Source organism: Meleagris gallopavo, chromosome 2 (assembly GCF_000146605.3).
Source record: "Meleagris gallopavo isolate NT-WF06-2002-E0010 breed Aviagen turkey brand Nicholas breeding stock chromosome 2, Turkey_5.1, whole genome shotgun sequence".
NCBI lineage: Eukaryota > Metazoa > Chordata > Aves > Galliformes > Phasianidae > Meleagris > Meleagris gallopavo.
Window position 1 is genome coordinate 103,613,761 of NC_015012.2, and position 19,769 is coordinate 103,633,529.

General features: G+C 45.0%; 1 protein-coding gene across 3 annotated transcripts in view; it reads right to left on the reverse strand.

The window, feature by feature from the left end:
- ASXL2 (ASXL transcriptional regulator 2) overlaps positions 1-19,769 on the reverse strand; it is a 68,472-nt gene that overhangs the window by 10,588 nt on the left and 38,115 nt on the right. For all 3 annotated transcript variants that reach the window (XM_031552635.1, XM_031552636.1, XM_010708025.3), the window contains 7 exons: positions 18,824-18,939; positions 14,278-14,404; positions 9,761-9,901; positions 7,889-8,052; positions 4,408-4,504; positions 1,645-1,750; positions 258-969 (listed from right to left, as the gene is read on the reverse strand). In XM_031552635.1, the coding sequence (XP_031408495.1) occupies positions 258-969; positions 1,645-1,750; positions 4,408-4,504; positions 7,889-8,052; positions 9,761-9,901; positions 14,278-14,404; positions 18,824-18,939 (1,463 nt within the window). The remainder of the gene's footprint in view (positions 1-257; positions 970-1,644; positions 1,751-4,407; positions 4,505-7,888; positions 8,053-9,760; positions 9,902-14,277; positions 14,405-18,823; positions 18,940-19,769) is intronic.

Consider the following 19,769-nt stretch of genomic DNA (forward strand, 5'->3'; position numbering starts at 1 on the left):
GCTCCCTTTGCGATTTTGGTCCTGCAATTGCTGGAGCTCCTGGCTGAGCAGGTCTTGTAACAGATGTGCGCATACAGGAGACTTCACTGTCCTCAATTCCCTTCAGCAAACAGCTAAGCTTCGCATTTTTGGATCAAACACTTCCATCACCGTAATAAGCAGGCAACATAACTTGCATGCAGAACCAGAACTGAGCTGACCCAGCAGCGCTGACCAACACGAAGCCGCTCTGTGGATCTGCCTTCCTTTCTCCTTACCTTGAGCGGGGGCACGCGTGGCACCGGGGGCCCGGCAGCAGGAAAGGACTGCGTTTGGCTGCGAAACGCCGGCTGCTGCTGCTGGCACTTCTCCGCAATGCGCGGCTTCTTCTCAGGCGTGGTCAGAGCTTCTTCACCGCTCTCCGACTTCCTCTTATGGCCTTCAACACTGACCTCCATTTCTTCATTTACAGGGGGTTTCTTTTCTGGCGTCGGTGGGGCGACCACTGGACTTTCGGTGACCTTTGCTGCTGCTTCGGCTGCTTCAGGGCTCTTTGGTTTGCTCGGGGCCAAGACCGGGGCACGCGCAGCCTCCTTCACTTCCTTTGATGCAGCGTGCTTCCTCTCTTCTTCCAGCTTCTGGCTCACGGCAGGCTGTGGTTTCTCTTGGATGGGTTCTCCTTGGATTCCCTCTTGGATCTGGGGGTCGCTGGGCTTCGCTGCACACCCAGCTGGGGAAACTGAGGCCTCGACAGGTTTGGCTGCTTTGGGCTGCATCTCTTCTCTCCTCTCCTCTCCTCTTCTTTCCTCTGCTCCTTTTTTCACTGTGGGTGCTTCCTGGGCCACTTGTGCTTTAGACTCCAATGGAGAAGTGATCTCCTCTTTGACTGGCATGCATTTTGGCTGTTCTGCTGCTGGCTTTTCAGCCTCTACGTCATCAGCGCTGGTGTTGGCTGTCAGTCTCTCAGACTCTTCAGGACTTAATCCAGAACTAACAAGAAAAGTAGAATTTTTGTTTTGTGAAACATTCTTGCAAAAAGCATGCTATTCTTACAAAAACAAAGAGGGCTGTCTAAATACCATACCCAAAGTAAATGTAACTCTTACTGATTTTATGCCAGGATCTTTGAAATCCTTCACTGCTATTAGTGCTTCCAAATGAAACAGAACTTAATAGCAATGTTTAAAACCAACTAAACAAAATACGTGGAGCACGCATTACATCTAGTCCTCTGCCCAGATACTCATTTTCCAAGCTGCAAACCAAAAGAATTTGGCCAACAGTAAACATTTCCTTTCCTTGTCCCTGCAGGCCCATCTCTGCCATATGCAAAATGTCTCACACAGCTTGCATCTGACGTCAGCTCATATGGTGACATTTGCTGAAAGGGACTCTGGGCTCCTGAAAAGCATCCCCCAATTTTTTCCACAACATGGCCAGCAGCAGAATCACTGACGTACCCTTCGCTTAGAACCAACACTGCCTGTCCTGTTCATCCATCCTTATTTACACAAGAAACGAACAAGTTGGGAACCTAATGAAGCTAGATCTTGTTGAGGTTTGATAAAAGGTAATGTCTACTGGTGGACAGCAGACGAAATCCACAGGAATAAGTGTGTCCAGAGAGACAGTGGTGGGGGTAAAAAAGATGCTGCAGGTCCTTACCTTTGGCCGTAGTAGCTTTCAAAAAAATGTTCCTTCCACAGCTCAACCTTCTTTTCCTTTTCTATTTCTTGACGTATTCTTAGCTGCATTTCTGGTGTGAACTCACCTGCAAAATGCAATAAGAGACATGTGCAAAACAAGCTACGGATAAAGTGAATTAGGATAACCACAGGAGCCCTCATGCTTGCAGATGACAGTCCTGTCTCACAGAAGCCCTCCACAGCTTTTGACAGTGCAGCCCTACACTTCTCTTGAGCTGCAAGGTGTTCCTCTGCTGCCTGTTCCTCGCTGGATTCTGCTGGATGGCAACTGCCCTCAAGCACATCAACTGGTGCCCACATCTGGTGTCCTCTGCAAACTGCCCCGGGTCACTGACAGATAGTAAATGCGTGGGGTGCCGAGACAGACCCGTGTGCTCCATGTGCTACCAGCATCCAGGTGTGAACCACGAGGCAGAACACCCCATAAGCTGCTCTCTCAGGTGGCTGTGAAGTCACCTATACCCTAATGTTACAGGTTGGACACCAGAATACTGTGGGAGACAGATATAGAATCAAGGAATCATTCGGGTTTGAAAAGACCTCTAAGATTCCCAAGCCCAACCCACCCCACCATGCCCACTGCCTCATTGCCACAGCCCCACAGTTCTGGAACACCTCCAGGGATGTTGACCTCACCACCTCCCTGGGCAGCTGTGCCAAAAAGCTTTGCTCATGTTGATGTGAATGACACCTACTGATCTCTGCTTATGCACAAATTCAGGGCTTTTTTAGGCAGTCAAGCCAAGCAGGCAAGAAATGAATCCTTGCTGAGTGTTCCCAATCACCTTCTCCTTCACACACCCAGAAATGTCCTACAAGAGGGCTGCACCACGATGAAACTGAGACTGACCAGATTTGCATTTTCTCAAATGACCTTTTTGGTGCTTTTTGAAGGTGAATGCAACATTTGCCTTTCTTAGTTGTGGGAAATTTCTGCCAGTCTTCACTTCCTTTTCAGGATGATGGGCAGGGGCCTCTCAGGCACTGGAAGTTCCCTCAGCTCCCTGAAACGCAGCCCATCTGCTTCAAAGTCATTTGATGGTTCTGAAAATTTTTACCCACGGTGACAAACTATTTCTGTCATTTCCACCATTTCGTGCCTTGCAGAATCTTAGAATCACGAAGGTTGGGAAATCTGTCCAGGATCATCGAGTCCAACTGCTGACCCATCCCACCGTGCCCACTGCCCACATCCCTCAGTGCCACATCCCCACGGTTCTGGAACACCTTCAGGGACGGTGACCCCACCACCTCCATGGGCAGCTGTGCCACTGCAGCACTGCTCTTTTGGAGAAGTTGTTCTTAATATCCAACATGAACCTCCTCTACAAACAAATCTTGCTCCTGTATGAAGATATCCTAAGCTTCTGACCTCAGCTCAGAAGGACCACTGACCTGTATATCTCTCCTCAGGTACTGATGTCAATCTGGCAGGTTGTGCTGCTTCTATCTACAGTAATGATGCCTGACCATACATTCACACTTTCACCTGACAGTCTGCACACTGTCAGGGCCTGGGTGCACTAGTTGCAGCCAAAGAAAACCAATAGGGCTGTTCTGCCTGCAGTGGGATCAAGCTTTGAGACCTGAGCAGTGATATGCTGCTTAGTGAGAACGTCAGTGGACACCTCCAGACTTGAGCCCGACTGCTGCAAGCTTTAGAGCACAGAAGGTTCTATAGCCACTGTATTTATAATCTGGTGATTGGACACTGCTGTACCCTTTAGATGTGGAGTCATGAACGGATGAAAGGTCTTCAGTTTGGCTTTAAAGAGAAAACACCAAAGGATGAGGGCCAAAATTACAGGCGGTTCCAACAACTACAAAGTACAGACAGCTGAACTCTGTTCCTTGTCTGCTTACTGTCATAGATACACCCACAAAACATAAATGGTGATACAGAATAGGATGCATTTTCTATGGAAAAACCTCCTAAGAATCCATTGTCTGGACATGAGTAAATGGTATTCCTTTCTTAAAGTGAGTCATGGCTGACATTGCTGCCTTTATAAAAACGCTGGTGAGAGGCTGTGTGGCTGAGCTCTGTAGTGGAAACAGTCCCTGCCAAGGAGTGAGTGATGATATAGCTCCATTAAATTAAAGAGTTCTCCGAGTTTGAGATGCAAATGGTTGTTGAAGGTGCAGGCATCCTATGTATTTGTGTTGGCTGTTTTTATGGTATGTAAAGAACAACATCTTGGAGACTGACAGTACCAGATATGACAAGATCACTTCACTGATGATAAAGTGCATTATCTGGGAATATAATTTACCTTCTCTACTGAGTTGTATTTGGTTAGACAATAACAAACCTCTACTGGCATTTCACCAACATTTTAAAAACGTTTTTCATTCTTTTGCCACTTCTTCCACAAACTCACAAACTCACTCATTTTTCCACACATTAAGTTCAGAAGACAATTCCTTACTACAGTCCTTACTGTGACCTGCAGTTCACAAGATCACAGAATCACCGAGGCTGGAAAAGACCTCCAAAGATCATCTAGTCCAACCATCAACCAACCACCAGTATTTCCCCCCTAAGGGGAGATACATCTAGGCTGGCACTCACTCTTATGGGCTACACTGCCCACAGCTGTCTTCACCTAGGAACTTATCCAGCCTTTCAGTTTCTCCATCAAATTTATTCTACACATTCCCCAAAACATCGGTGAGCTGAAAGCCTTGTAACATTTTACTTCTTTGCTATGGGAAGTCTTACCTTCTGACAACCTCTCCTTCCAGCCCTGGGCAGCTGAAGTGAAGAACTCATTGTTCAATGCTGAACCACTCAGCTTCATCAAACCATCTGCCCCAACCTGGAATACATCACAAAGCAAACAGAGATAATTAGCCGAAAAGGCAAACGTCACATGTTGTGTTGTCTGAAAACAGAGCAAGAGTTGCAATGTTGCCACAAATCTCTCTACAATCGGCCTTTATTTCATTCAGAAGAAAAGAAACCAAGCCTGGGATCCAGGAGATTGCGACAAATTGCTTCAGCCCAACCCTATCCAGTTCTGCTGCTGCACAAACACACAAACAGTGCAAGATAAAGCTGGCAAGGAGAAGTGCAAGGAAACAGGACAGCAATGCCCATGACAGCTTCTTCTGCCCTGCAAAATTAATGCAAGACATTGCCTTGAATCGCTGTCCAGAGCAAAAGCTCTGCTGTCTTCTGGGAAAAGCAGGGATATAAAAGTTATCAGGTTAAAGTAAATCTGAAATGCCTATAAACATAATCATAGCTGCCTCTGGAAAAACAGGGACAAGCGAAGCTCTAAACTCATTCAGTCTTGAAAATACAGTTAACCAAATAGTCAATAGACAGTCAAGTTACAGTGCAGGACGTAAATGCAAAAGCATAAGGCTAAGACTGGAACACAGTGGGAAATGATCAACATACAGAAATAAATGTGCACTCTTCTGTTAGAAACACAAAAAGACACATTCAGTAATTTGCAGCTGCAGAACCACTCCAGAGATGTACAGAAAGAGAGGTTCCTTTTCTAATTGAATCCATATTGATTAGTCACAGAGTGAACTCAAAAGATGATCCTCTGCTGCTCATACGGTGCTGCCCATAGCTTATGTTAGGGCACAGCCCTGGGCTATGTCTCAGTAAGTGCCCACTTGGTTCGAGAGGCACTAAGCCACCCCTACACACACACAGCAGAGAGGGGACCTTTTGCATTTGGCACATCCAATGTCTTCACCTCTTCTGTTTACTACAGGAGAGTCTGACATTGCTATGGAGTGTGTCACTGTGGGGTGGGAGATTTACTACAGTGAAGTGCAAAATGCGCCCTCTCAGAAGCTAAGCTGCATTATTTAGATAATCAAAATTCGTTCTCAGTCAAATTCTAATTGAATTTAAGGATAATTAAACTTAAGAGTTGGGACAGAATTGTCTTGCCATCTGCTGTGAGCTTCTTGCCAGTAAACTCCAGCTGCAAACTCCATCACATCGTACTTTGACACGTACCTCACTACTGCAAAGGCAACAAGACTTAAAAAACAAGTCCTCCAATTATTTATTGAACTAACGAGCCCTTGATGAGTCTGATTGAAGACTAGAATTTATGACACAACATTACAACTCTTCCTAACTCCTAACGGATCTGCTCAAGACAGCACCCTCTGCAAAGCAGACCTCAGTGCAGCTGTGTGACCCATATGCATTATTAATGCTCCTGAGCTGCAGAACAGCAGCACAAACAAAAAGGCTTCATTGTGAAGCAGCTGGTTTGACTGCATGCTGCTGACTGTACCAACTGGATTTCCACTTTCTATAGGAGCCTGGAATAACTACAGCTGAGATGCAGACCCCTTGGGAGCGACTGAGGTGAGTATGAATTGGCATGTAGCACTGATCTGAGCAGACATAGTAAAATATCTTCAAGGGACACCCAGATCAGATACATGATGTCCCAAAGCCAGCCTTGGTGTCTGCAGAATGTTCAGGATTGCTCTAGGCTGTATGTGAATACATCTGAACGAACATCCCTACGACAGAAGTGGAAAGGCAGTGCAGAATCCCAGGGAAGCACAGTGCAGAATCCCATGTTGCTTGGAAGCTCCCAGGCCCATTGAGGTAGGAATGCTGATATCAACATATCATATGATGAAGGTAAAAGGAAGTATCCTTGTTCAAGCTCTAACCTTTCTGGCACTCAGCACAAACAGACTGAACTTCACTCCCTGAACTCACTGTATTTTTCTCCTTTTAGAAGCAAGGGTAACATTTGGTCTCATCTCTATCACCCCTGGGTCCACAAGCTGCTGAAGAAAACTGCTGTGATGTTAAGACTGCTTCAAACAGGTTGTTTTGTATCCCTCAGCATGGAATTCACCAGATCCACCTGATGTGGATCCCATTCCTTCCCACCAAATACTTTTTTGGCTTTTCAAGTCCTTTTCCTCCCACACACAGAGGTGTAGAGCACATCATCTGCAAAAAACAAACTGCCCCGTAGCTGCCTCCTGTTGTGTGCCTGGTGCCTTTAACCTGCTGCGTGTTTCAGATCAGGACACCAACTCTTTGGGGTTTACTCTGCAATCTGGACAGTATAAAAATGCAATTGAAAACTCACTTTGTTTTTAATTTACCAAATCCCAAAATTTGACAGCGGCAAGACGAGATAATGAGAAACAGAAGAGGGAACTGAATTCCAGTGTCTGTTTAGGTATTGGGAAGGCACCTGTTCAAAAAGCTGTACCAAAGAGTCTGGGAGAGGACAGGAGAGGAAAATGTTGATACCACCGTGCTCCTCGTGGAGTCTGATGTACCACAAACACTTCTCTCAGTGTAGCTGGGAACGTAGCGTTGACTGGATGGAACTAAGCCACTGATTTATAAACTTGAATTCTTTAATCTGGTAGCAACAAATACCCAAAGGAAACATAGAAGAATTTTCTAATATTTTGCACAGTACACAGAATCATAGAATCACTCAAGTTGGAAAAGACCTTAAAGATCATCGAGTTCAACCACAACCCAACCATCCTACCTTAACTCCAATAACCCTCCGCTAAATCATGGCCCTGAGCACCACATCCAAATGGATTTTAAACACATCCAGGGATGGCGACTCAACCACCTCCCTGGGCAGCCCATTGCAGTGCTTACCAACCCTTTCTGTAAAGAAGTGGCTTCTGATATCCAACCTAAACTTACCCTGGTGCAACTTGAGGACATTTCCCTTCATCCTGTTACCTGTCACCAGTGAGAAGAGACCAGCCCCACTCTGCTGTAAGCACCTTTCAGGTATTGGAAGAGAGCAATAAGGTCTCCTCTCAGCCTCCTTTTCTCCAGACTAAACAGCCCCAGATCCCTCAGTCTCTCCTCGTTGTTGGATGCCAAGGGCAGCTTGGTGACCAAGGATCAGGATAAGGCTAAGGTACTTAATGCCTTCTTTGCCTCAGTCTTTAATAGTAAGAAAGTCTACTCCATTAGAAATTAATGTAGCACTTGGATGTCTGGACGATCTCTGGAGGCATTCAAGGCCAGGCTGGATGTGGCTCTGGGCAGCCTGGTCTGCTGGTTGGCGACCCTGCACACAGCAGGGGGTTGGAACTGGATGAGCATTGTGCTCCTTTTCAACCCCCATAGTCCATTCTATGATTCTATGGTTCTGTGTGTCATCAGATTTACTCCTTACTGATACCAAGAGCCTTCTCTCTGCCCTCACACCACCGCTCACCTGCCTGTCCACCTCTGGCAGCAGCAGCAGCAGGCGCTGCTGGCACTCTGTGGGCAGAACAGAGAACGTGTGCTTGTTGATCAGTGCCCTCAGGTTGGTGTTCACCAGGATGGAGTCGGGAGTTTCCACGTCAATTTCAGCACACTTTGTTCTCTTCAGCTGCCCTGCAAAGAACCAGAGACAACAGAGTAGCATCTTATCTATGAGAGGATTAAAGGCTCCCAAAGAGCACTTCAGCGGTCCATTTCAAACCTTAACTTGAAATACACCATTTACCTTTGCAAAAGGTTATATACATATAGTTAAAAACAAAATGTGGGAGGTCATTTCCGTCACTGAATTCTTCCTACTGCATCATACCCTGGGTCAGTTCATCTGGACATCCTAGGAAGGCTGGGTGTCTACCTGGGGGCTGGCAAGAACTCTTTTTCAGAAGGGTTTCTGCACAAGCTTTCAGCCACATCAGTTTTCTATTTTAAGCCTCCAGTTAAGGTCACACTGTTCTTAGGGATTTCTTCTTGGACTTTCCCGTTTTACTCTCACTAAAAGCAGCTCATTCTGCTTGTGTTGAAACCACAAGCCTGGACAAAGCAGCAAAAATGAGCAATCTTCTTTCCTTTCCTGCGTTTGAAAGCCAACAAATTCAGCATTAACTCTTATGCTACAGCCAGCTTCATGTACGTGCTGCAAACTCAGAAAATAAAAGCAAAGAAAGCATTTCTCTCACGTACACGACTCCCTCAGGAAATGCAGGTTTGTAATTTATCAGGAGCTGCAGTTTCCTGATTACAGAGTGAGCCGAAGCTGGGTTGGAGAGCAGCATCTCAACCTGGCTGCGTGGTTCCCATCTGATTGAGAGTTCATACACAGAAGTGGCACCTGAGCATTCCTCTGCCTTGGTTTTTTTCCCAGTATTTCATTCGTATGAACTTGAGAACTTGGAAATTCTTCCGCATCAGTGGATCACAATCCTTTTTAAATGACCAAGGTAATAACTGTAAAAGCAGCCTTATCTCATGTGGCTCTGTAAATGGGTCCGAGCCTTGAGGTGATGGTGTGGGAGAAGGAAAGGGGAAAGTGAGAAGCCTCAGAGGATTTGTGGGTGAACAGTTCTCAACTGATGGGATTCTGGTCCAGTATGTAATGAGAACACACTGTCCTCCTTTCCTTGTGACTTCTAGAGGCAGGTCAAGGTGCCACTCTCACACAACACCCTATTTTATTCCACTAAATCTACAGAGATGTCTAACATGCAGGGACTGGCACTTCAGCTAGCTTCCCAGGCTTCCCTAAGTCAGACCTCCAGGGCACAAATCATCCTGCAGTAAGACAGAATCTAATGGAGGGCAAATGAAACATGCCCTCAGAGTGCCTGTTCTTCACCGGAGATAAAGGAAATCTGGGATGATTAGCATGGATGGAGCAGTGTTAACCAAGGTCAACCCCATCCTTGGTATATGCAAAAGAAACTACAGAAGTTGAGGAAAGTTGAGAAAGATGAATGGGAAGGAAGCTAAGTAACACCGGGGCCTGAAGGATCTGGGAAGGAGCATTTTTTCCTCTTTGTATGTTAGCATAGTGTCTTAAGCACATATGAAAAGCCTTCAAAATAATGCAGATCCTCCTTTGCTTCTCAAACTGAGCTCCAAATTCACAGGTAGAAACCCTTGATGCTACAAAATGAGCAACGGCTTATTTGTACACAAAAGGTTTGAATTATTTATCTTAGTTCATGCAGAATAGTGGGAGTGCCTTCCACAAATCACTGAGAAACAGAATTAATGCCATGCTTTAGTGGATGCTGCTATTCTGGCTTTTGTTCTGTCATCACAACAACTAAATCTCCGTAATCAGAAAAAATAAATGTCTTACTTGCATGGAGTCTGTCAGATCTCTGGAACGGTTTCTTCCCCAGCCCTGGCAAGGAGTTGTCAAGCTTAACAGAGGCAGAGGAACTGGAGGTGGAGTTCTGAGAGCTGTTTGAGTGTCCATCCGACTGCTTTCCTACCCAAGCTGCACAGGAAATTGAAACAGTTCAACACAGGGATATACAAAGAAATATTATACAAGACATCTGTTTGGACTGAAATAAAGATTCTTTAACACGCTCACTGCAATCCCAGCAGCTCTGGGACAAGCACTCCTATGATATTTACACTCCTTTATTCTTGTAGCACTTATTTCCCAGCAGGCTGAGAGCAGAACAGCCCTCTGTAGCTCTCTCATTATCACAAAACAAAGACAAAATAAAGAGATGGACACCCATTTCAGTTATGGTTTGAGTCTATTTTCCTGCTAGTCCCATTTTACTTCCCATTTATATTCAGTCCATAATGATCTTGTTAAAATGTCCTTTCAGATGCAGCTTTAATTTCTACCAGAGTTCATTGTCACAAAAAATCTTTTTGTGCCTTATGTGTACTTTCTGATTTTTTACCTTTTATTCTAAATGTTATTATTTTAGACCAACCTCAGTAATTCCTCCTCCCCTTTCAAATACTCAGATATTTTCATGTCCTCCCCCAGAGTCACTACTTAGCTGGTGATTTCACCACGATGATTTTGCCTTACAAAGCAGTGCCACCCACATTCCTTTTTGCACAGCAGTACTATCTTCTGCTGGTGGGAAGGATTTCTTCCCCACATTCTCCCTGCCTGCCTTTCTGTCCTCTTTCTAAGTGAGATGAGTTAAGAACACGACCAGGTCTTCCCTCCTCTCTTTAGGTTTACAGATAACAACAGGTCTCCACTTAAGAGCTCAACTGAGGGTGCATGAATGTACGCTGTTCCTACTAAACAAGTACAGCAAAAGCTGGGACATGTATCTATCAGGGAGGTTCAGGTTGGGTATTAGGAACAATTTCTTCTCATAAAGAGCAGTGCTGCAGTGGCACAGCTGCCCAGGGAGGCGGTGGGGTCACCAACCCTGGAGGTGTTCCAGAGCCGTGGGGATGTGGCACTGAGGGAGGTGGGCAGTGGGCACGGTGGGGTGGGCTGGGGTTGGACCTGTGGACCTGAAAGGGCTTTTCCAAAGCTAGTTTTTCTGTGATTCTCTTGAGACAATGTGTGAAATGAGTTTAATCCTTAACTCCAAAGCAAATGTTGCACCCACTGTCAAAAAGGGTGAAAAATACACACTGAGAAAATGTAGGCCAGTCACATTCATCCCTGTGAATGCCACACTGGAGCACATTTCTGTGCACACGAAGGAGAAGGAAGCAGTCAGCGTGTATTTAGCAGGGATAAATCATGCCTGAATAGCTTGATTACCTTCTGCCATCCAAATGACTGGATTTGTGGACGAGAGAAGACAGGTGGATGCCAATTACCTCAATTTCAGCAAGACATTTGACATTGTGTCCTGAAATGCTGCAGGCAAGCTGAGACATTAGGTTTGGATGGGTGGACAAATGGAAGGGAAAAATCACAGAATGGCAGAACTGCAGCTGGCTGGCTGGTGATGCTTGGGGAGCAACGCCAGACAGAATCACTGAAACAAACACTGAGGTTGGAAAAGACCTCTAAGATCATCAAGTCCAACCATCAACCCATCACCACCATGCCAACCAAAGGTAACCACAAAGCAGGACCACAGCTTAGGACAAACACAAGATTAATGGTTTTCTCCTGATCCTTTTAGGAAGGGTCTGAACTACAAAGCTGTCTGGGAACAACAGAAAACATCATCAACTATTCAATAGCCACATCACTTACTCTGCCTTTAAATGATGCATGAAGCACAGCTGATAAGTATGGCCATTTCTTTCAAATGGATGTACAGCACATGGCTGCAACCTTGCATATGTCTGAACAGATGTGCAAGAAACATTCCAGCAGTATGTAACCAGCAAGCCAGGACAGATTGGTCTAGTTTTGGTTTGGATTTCTTTAGGGCTATTTGGAAAGGGAGAATAAACAAACACACTAAAACACAGGAAGAACTTTATACTAAGGAAAATGAGCAAGAGATGAGACAACATTTCCAGTTATGTGAAAGGCTGTAGAGAGAAGATATCAAATAACCAAATGATCAAATAACCTTCTATTTCCACAGTGGACAGGAAGGAAATCTTGGTTTTGAACCAAACCAAGGAAAGATTTTGATTGGAGACTGATAAAAACAATTCAAGGACAGAGTTAACTAAGCAGGAAGGTCAAGACTTGCAGGGAGTTTCTGGCCTTTGCAACAGTGTCTCCGAGAACAGAGTGAAGAAAGCATCTGTCAGGACAGCACAGCAGATCCTGCCCTGAGGAAAGGATGTGGACAAGATGAGCTCTCAGGGATACTCCTCGTGCCAGCTTCTGATGGCTGTGGAATTTTTAACGTGACCAGTGAACTGCAGCATAGTTCATAGAATTACACCAAGAAAATCCAACAGCAAAGTGTTCATGTGACTACTGCTACTTTACTGCATTACTGCCATGCAGTCCTCTCTGGCTACTTCCGTACTCGTAAACTAAGTGGTGTTGCTGGGCATTTCCCTGGCTGTAAGAAGGGCAAAAAGTTAAGAAGACTAAAAATAGCTGAGGGTTTGAGATTGGAAATGTAATTTTGCTGTGGTCTTTTGTGTATTTTCTCTCTCATTTTTTGGGCAGCCATTCTCTCAGATAACTGGTAATAGAATGCAAAGTGATGGCCTCAAGTTGTACCAGGGGAGGTTCAGGTTGGATATCAGGAAAAATTTCTTCTCTGAAACAGTGGTCAGGCATTGGGATGGGCTGCTTAGAGAGGTGGTGGGTCACCAAACCTGGAGGCTGTCCAGAACAGTGGGGATGTGGCACTGAGGGATGTGGTCGGTGGGCATGGTGGGATGGGTTGGGGTTGGGCTTGGGGATCTGAGAGGTCTTTTCCAACCTGAATTGGAACCTACGATTCATGGCTGCCAGTCTCGGTCACTTCAGCTGTGACAGAAGCTTTTACAGTGAGCGCTCTTGCTGTGTTTTTCTCAGTGGTTCCATTTTCATGGTCATCATCTTCCTGAGATGAATCAAGATCAGCCACATAAATCAAGGCTTAACGATGGAAAAATGGGGAATTAGGAAGGAGAGAATTTCCCACCCATGGAAGTGTTTGAGTTTGAAAGAAAGCACAGCATTTTACTCATAATAATGAGTAAACAGTGGGGTTAAGAGTGGGGCTAAGTGCTGGGACTTCAGACAGGACCTGAGTATGTGCTGCAGAATCAGAATCAGCAGGACTGAACCAGAGAAGATCTTTGCTTTTTGGTAGAGATTTCAGTCCCCTATTATTCTGCAGGAGGACTTCATGCCAATGGATAACTGAGTGACAGAAGAACAGATGTGATTCACTGCACAGAAACAGAAGTGATGTGCAAAAAGAACTCTCCTAAGCTTACATATGCAGTGTTGGGCTCTAAGATAGAAAATAAGTCAGGAAAGAGTCTTGGAACTTTAACAGTTCTAGGAAAATGCCTTCTCTTGGCCAGGTCAAAAAAAGATAAAGCAAATGCTAGGGATGGTTAGCAAAGGAACAAAGTTTAGAATACCATGACACCATACAAATTCAGAACGGATCCACACCCTGAATGTGCCGCAGGGTTTTAATTCAGTAAGTTTATAGGAGTAAGATGGACAGCAGGACTCCTCCAACTGAGAAAGAGATGTCTGCCCCAGGCCCTGCAGCACCTTGGGCTTGGTATAAACCACGCACTAGAAACGCAGAAGCAATTTGCTGCATCTTAACAACTTAAATCACGCCTACAGAACCAGGAGCTCATCCTGGAAAGCAGTTCTGATGAGAAGAACTTAGATATAACTGGCCAGAAGTAACCACACACAACTTGTGATGAGCAGTGAAAACCTGCTGCGGGGAAGGAAGCAAACGTATTGCTGAATGAGAAAGAGCAGAGCAACCCTGTTCATGGCAAGGGGGTTGCAACTGGATGATTTTTAAGGTCCCTTCCAATCTAAACCATTCTGTGATGATTTTGCGATTGCATCCATTTCGAATGTAGTGTAATTTCAGGAAAGCACTTCAGAATCTTTCAGGTAAAAACATGCATCTTTGGAACACGACATGAAAGCCACAGTGCAGAATGAAAAGAAATGAATGCTAAAAGAAACTCTGCCTAATTTGCTTAGTCACGAGAAGGACCTGACTACAGTGCATATGTGCTAAGGGGGATGACATCTGTCACAGAAAGATGTTGAACAGGACGACGGCACAGTAAAACCCATTCAAGATCTGTTCTTAACAGAACGCACTCCTAATACAGTCCAAGTCGGGGAGAAAGGAACTAGAATATTTCAGAAACAAAACCATTTGAGAAGAGGACTTTATTCTTTCCTCCCCTAAGAGAAAGAAAAAGCCAAGTTACAATGACAGTGACAATAGCAATGAGCAGGACAGGAGTGTTGCTGCCACGTACCAGGTTTTGTAGGTGTGGAGGCACTGGCTGCCTTGACAGCCTTCAGCAGGACGTGCTGATTAGAGGACACCGGCATGCCTGCTCTGCATTGCTGCTGCTGCTGCTTCTGCTGCTGCTGTTTCAAGGCCTGGGGAAGAGGAAATTCAGAAATCATTAATGCATAGTACAAGCATCTTGACTTACAGCAGATGGCAGCTGGATTCTCACGGTGAGCACATAAAAAGCTTTCGTTCATTCTGCATGGGACACCGATGCTGCCTATTTAAATACAGCACTACAGGTACACACGTTGCCTACCTTTGCACCTACAGCCAAGAGGTAATGGTTGCAGAATACCCTAAGTTGTGTTGTTACATTAAAAAAAGATATCTCTAGAGGAAGGAATTCCAAATCTGGAGCTGGTTCAAGTAGTAATTACATAACTCATTTCAAAGTATAAACTCCATAACGTAATTCATTTTCACCTCCTGGAGAAGCAAGTAGCAACTTACTAAAAACATTCAGCAGAGACAACGTCCATTAGGAAAGATTTTTTTTTTTTTTATAATTAGGAAAGTAATAAGGAATAGAACACTAGAATCCTTTGCTACAATAAAGGCTGTTAAGACAACTACAGCTTTGCCAAAAAAGCACCAGTGGCTGTGACAAGGAAGTAAGAAGGCAATTTGGTTAAACTGCAGCTGCTACCCAAACCAAAGTGTGTGCTTTCAAAAAATGAACTCAAAACTAAACAGAACACATTCCAACAGATAGAGCACACACCAGAATTTAAGGAGTGAGAGAAAACAATATGCTGCATATACACAAACGAGTGGGGCTGTTAGTGAGACAACATCGCTATCTTATACAAATCATAATAAAATACAGTTACGAGCAGGAGAGGGAATATAAATACCCAGGAGCCCCCAGGAAGGGGCCACATGAGGAAAGTGAAAGACAGACCCTCAGTTTGGAAAGGCACCACTTGAAGAAGACTGACAACAGGAGGACACAAATAACCAAGTGACATGGCAGATTCCTATTTTCCTATCTATTAAGTAGTTCCTAAATATTCACTTGCCCTGCAGGGAAAAAAAAAATAAATAAATCAGTGAAACTGAAAAACAACAAAATTGAAAATTGAGAAGAGTAAACATTCCCTGCTATGCACAATTAATCTCCTGTTATTGAGGTCAGAAGCTTAAGAAAAAAAGATAGGGAGGTATTCAATACAAATTCAATTCCCATGTAATAGTCTAATCACTGAGACTGCAGCATCTGAACTTGCACATATGGATGGTGTGGGAGAGCTGGAGAAAAGCCTTGATGCAGGCAAGGACTACAACAACCCGTTCTCCCCTCACCCACAGATTGTCTTTTCATCACAGGTCTGCGGATCACTGCCTGCCTTCCCTGCAGAGCAGATCTCCAGCCACACACACCAGGGTGACTGCTGGGTGTTAATTCTCTGCTCAGGTTCCAGCTCAAGCCTTGCAGGTCCTTGCAAAAAGGAGCTTGTTCACCTTCCTTGGCCATCAAAGTATGGTCGTGACTGTAGGTTCATACCTCAACCAGAGAACACAGCCCATGTTCAGATGGGATATTAGGAAAAATATCATCTCATAAAGAGCAGTGCTGCAGTGGCACAGCTGCCCAGGAGGCGGTGGGGTCACCAACCCTGGAGGTGTTCAAGGAACGTGGGGATGTGGCACTGAGGGAGGTGGGCAGTGGGCACGGTGGAGTGGGCTGGGGTCGGACCTGTGGATCTCAGGTCTTTTCCAACCTGAACGATTCCATGATTCTGTGGGTGTTTGATTTACCAACCCAAGAGCTGTAGGGAGCAGCCCTGCTCAGCTCCTGGCCTTACTCCTTCCGTGCGTGTGTGGCAACATCAGCTTACAAAACTGGATTAAGATGAAGGCCAGCAGCATAAACAATATTAAAACAGAGGGTGTGGCTGCTAACCTCTGAAAACTCCAACGAGATCTGAATTCCGATGGCTTTGGGATGGCTGTTTGAGCTATGTGAGGAGGAGGTGAGGTCAGTGAAGTGGAGAGGAGCAGAGGAAAGAACTGGGGCAACATCTGCATTTCCCAGCCAAGGGTGAGAAACTGCCCATCTTCCTGAATCTGGATTATGAATTTCAGAATCTGAATGCCTTTTTTTCTGTATCACCACACAATCACTACAACCAAGGAGGATTCTCCCTGGCAGTGTTTCATCGTTCTACCAGGATGAGTGCTGACACGCCTCTGTGGATTTAGATCGAGGTAATGCACATCTCCACCTCACAATTCTCCCAAAAGACTGTAAGGAACAAGTGGCTTATGCAGCAATATGGTGTTCAGGGGTTAAACATCCTCACTTAGAAATCTGCTCTCTCTTCCCTCCAGTGATGTTATAATTACCCAGCACTGAGTCCAGCCAGCTGTCTCCTCGACTGCATGCAAGCAAATAATCTGGGTATAATTAAAAATATGAAAGCTTTCTTTAGGATTATGAAGGAAATAAAAATTATGTTTTTTTCCAGTATACTCATAAGGCCTTCGTCTCCCTCCAGCTATTGATGCTTGCTCATTCTACCTAATTTTCACAATTTTTCCTGTCTACAGCAGGAATTGTGTTTAGGAAAAGGTGGCTGATGTGATAGTTGGACAAAATGGCAGAATTCCATTGGAACTAAAATTAAGCAATGGATTGGGCACACAATGTTCTTCATTTGATCCAAAGCCGCAGTGAGTTTTAGGCAGGTGGGTTAGAATGGTTGAATGGTTACAGCACTCTTCAGCAAAACTCTTTTTCCAGTGTGCCCAGAAGATAAGTTATCAGTACACTACCACCTGAAACACTCTCTACTCTAGGAAGAAAATTCAGGGAGAAATGCTGCTGTGATGGAAGACAGTGACCATCAGAAACAGCTTTTGGCCTTACAGACAGCTGCAGAATGGTGCAGTATGATCAAGGTATGCTACGTGTCAAGGTCAACACGTGTTTCCCCATTTGTCTTTCTTTCTGACTTCACTTCCCCAGCCCAAGAGAGCTGAGAACAGTGAAACTGAGAACACCATCTAAATTTTGGACCTCACCAGGTCTGACATACGTCAGTACACACGGAGTCAGCGCTGGAACAAGAATGTTCCAGAGGTAAACGCTGCAAGAAGAAAGGTGGGGTGAAGCGTGGGGAGAGCAGAGATGCAGGGGTGGATGCAGAGGTGGGGAAGGCTGGTGGCAAGAGGAGCAGAGGGAATGCAGAGATGGCAAGTGGGAAACTATTAGACGAGAATTAGAAAGAAGAGAGGCTTGACATCAGTCTAACTCCTGCTGGAAACAAAGCTCCAGTTTATTCCATTTCTTTATCTTCACCTGCAATATTTTCCTCAACAGCATGTTCTAATTGGATCCTTATCTCTCACTGCAAATCCTTTTCCAAACACCACGGGCATCTCTAAGAGCTGAATACCATCCTGAGTGTTGTTTCTCAGCTGGGAAAAGCTGGGAAAACAGGCTGAGAAAAGGTAAATTCTACCCAGAACACATCAGGATTTCATCTGTCCGTGACAAGCTTCCGTAATCCCTCGACTAGCACCTCCTCTGCAGCTTGATTCATAACTCCTTGCAGATTTTTGCTTGACTAAGGAGTAAGTCTGACCCTGTTAAAGCACTTCCTTTCTAAGGATCAAGGAAAACTAAACAATGCAGTTGGGGAAACACCTGCAAATAAGATTCTCGAGGGAATAATTCATCCTGCATTTTTTCATTAAAAGAACCAGACTGTGTGAGGTACAGTCATCTGTTCCATCCTGAGAGCATGCAGTAAGCTCTACATACGAGCACACAAAACAACCAGCCCTGCTCCTTCTCTCATAATGCCCACTAGAGGAGCCGTGCAAAGCCAGCATGCTCTGCTTCCCCTCCGCACCTCCACAAATACACACTGGACCACGGAGTTCACTGGAAGGGAAAGTATGCCCCTACTGAGGGGAATAAGTTAAAGGATTTAATTCTTCTCTCAGAAGAATCTTCCTTTTTCTAAAACAGACTGTAGAAAGCTAAGCACATTCATCAAAAAGTTTGGGTGAAAATCAGTATCTCGTATTGATTTTCTAAAATAACAATGATAAAATTTCCAGGTGCTTTTTCAAGCAAGACAGTATTCTGAATCTCCTTTAAGAGAGAGGGATGATTTTTAGGACAAGAGGTGATGGCCTTAAGTAGTGCCAGTGGAAATTCAGGTTGGATATTAGGAACAATTTCTTCTCATAAAGAGCAGTGCTGCAGTGGCACAGCTGCCCAGGAGGTGGTGGGGTCACCAACCCTGGAGGTGTTCCATAACCATGGGGATGAGGCACATGGTAGGGTGGGTTGGGTTGGGGTTGGACCTGGGGATCTCAGAGGTCTTTTTCAAACTGAATGATTCTATGATTTAACAAAGCCCTGTTTTATGCAACAGGCAGGAAGTCCTGACTTTCTGCGCCGCAGAGTGCAGCTTCCCTTAGAAAGAGGGTCTACCAGAGAAATAAAATTACTGCAGCAATCCCCAAACTCACTTCCAGACTGTGCCACTTACCTGTTTGAGCGCCTTCTTGCTGTGCTTCTGGGATGAGGAGATGACTTTGCCTGTCTGGATGGAAGGTGACTGGCAGCTTGTCTGAGGGGAGGATGTCTGTGACAGTCTTGATGACACTGAAAGAAAAAAAAAGACATGGAAAATTCAATCTTTCTGCATCTGCCAGCAATGCATTAGCCAGGTCTCACCACTTCAGATCATCTCGTGAGGCTCAAGATAATTGCACCTCTAGCAAGTGTTATTTTTGTGTAAGAGAAGAATCACTTCTATTTCCTATTTGTATATCAACAAGGCAGCTGTCCTCCTTGGAGACCCAACTGCAGTTCCTGTAACTGACTTCAGATGTTCCACCTCTTTATTTCTTTTTCAACAGGGAAGTAGCTTGAGAAAAAGTTCCACAGAAGTCTAAATGGAAATGCAGACAAAGGCAATGGTCTTCATCTGGGATGACCTATGGTCAGGCACCTACCTGACAGCACTTCTCATCAGATTAAATCTGCATGCCAAGCAAGAGCTGCAGGATAAATGACATGGAAACAGAGTGGACTGTGGCTCTTGTTTGTTCCTTTTTAAAAAAGATACGTGAGAATAGAGAAGACATACCAATACATGAACATACACGGTCACTGAACGATCCCAGACAGACCTTAAATAAATCTGGTCCAAGCCACGTAGAGTCCTAAAGCAAAGCTTCTCACTCCACATGACTGAAACTTTTGGACAGTCCCTTCACAACCAGCAAATCAAGGATGCCAATTAAACCACTGCTGCTCATGTGGCTCAAATATACCTATTTGGCACAGGATACTCAAGATATTTTGCTCTGGCTGCGGAGGTGATGCTGTGTGGCCAACCAGGGAACCCATTTGGCATCAGTCTCTCACAATCGTGGTTTTCCCTCCGTTGTCTTGGCAAATTTGTACTGTGTTGTCCAGCAGCCAATGTT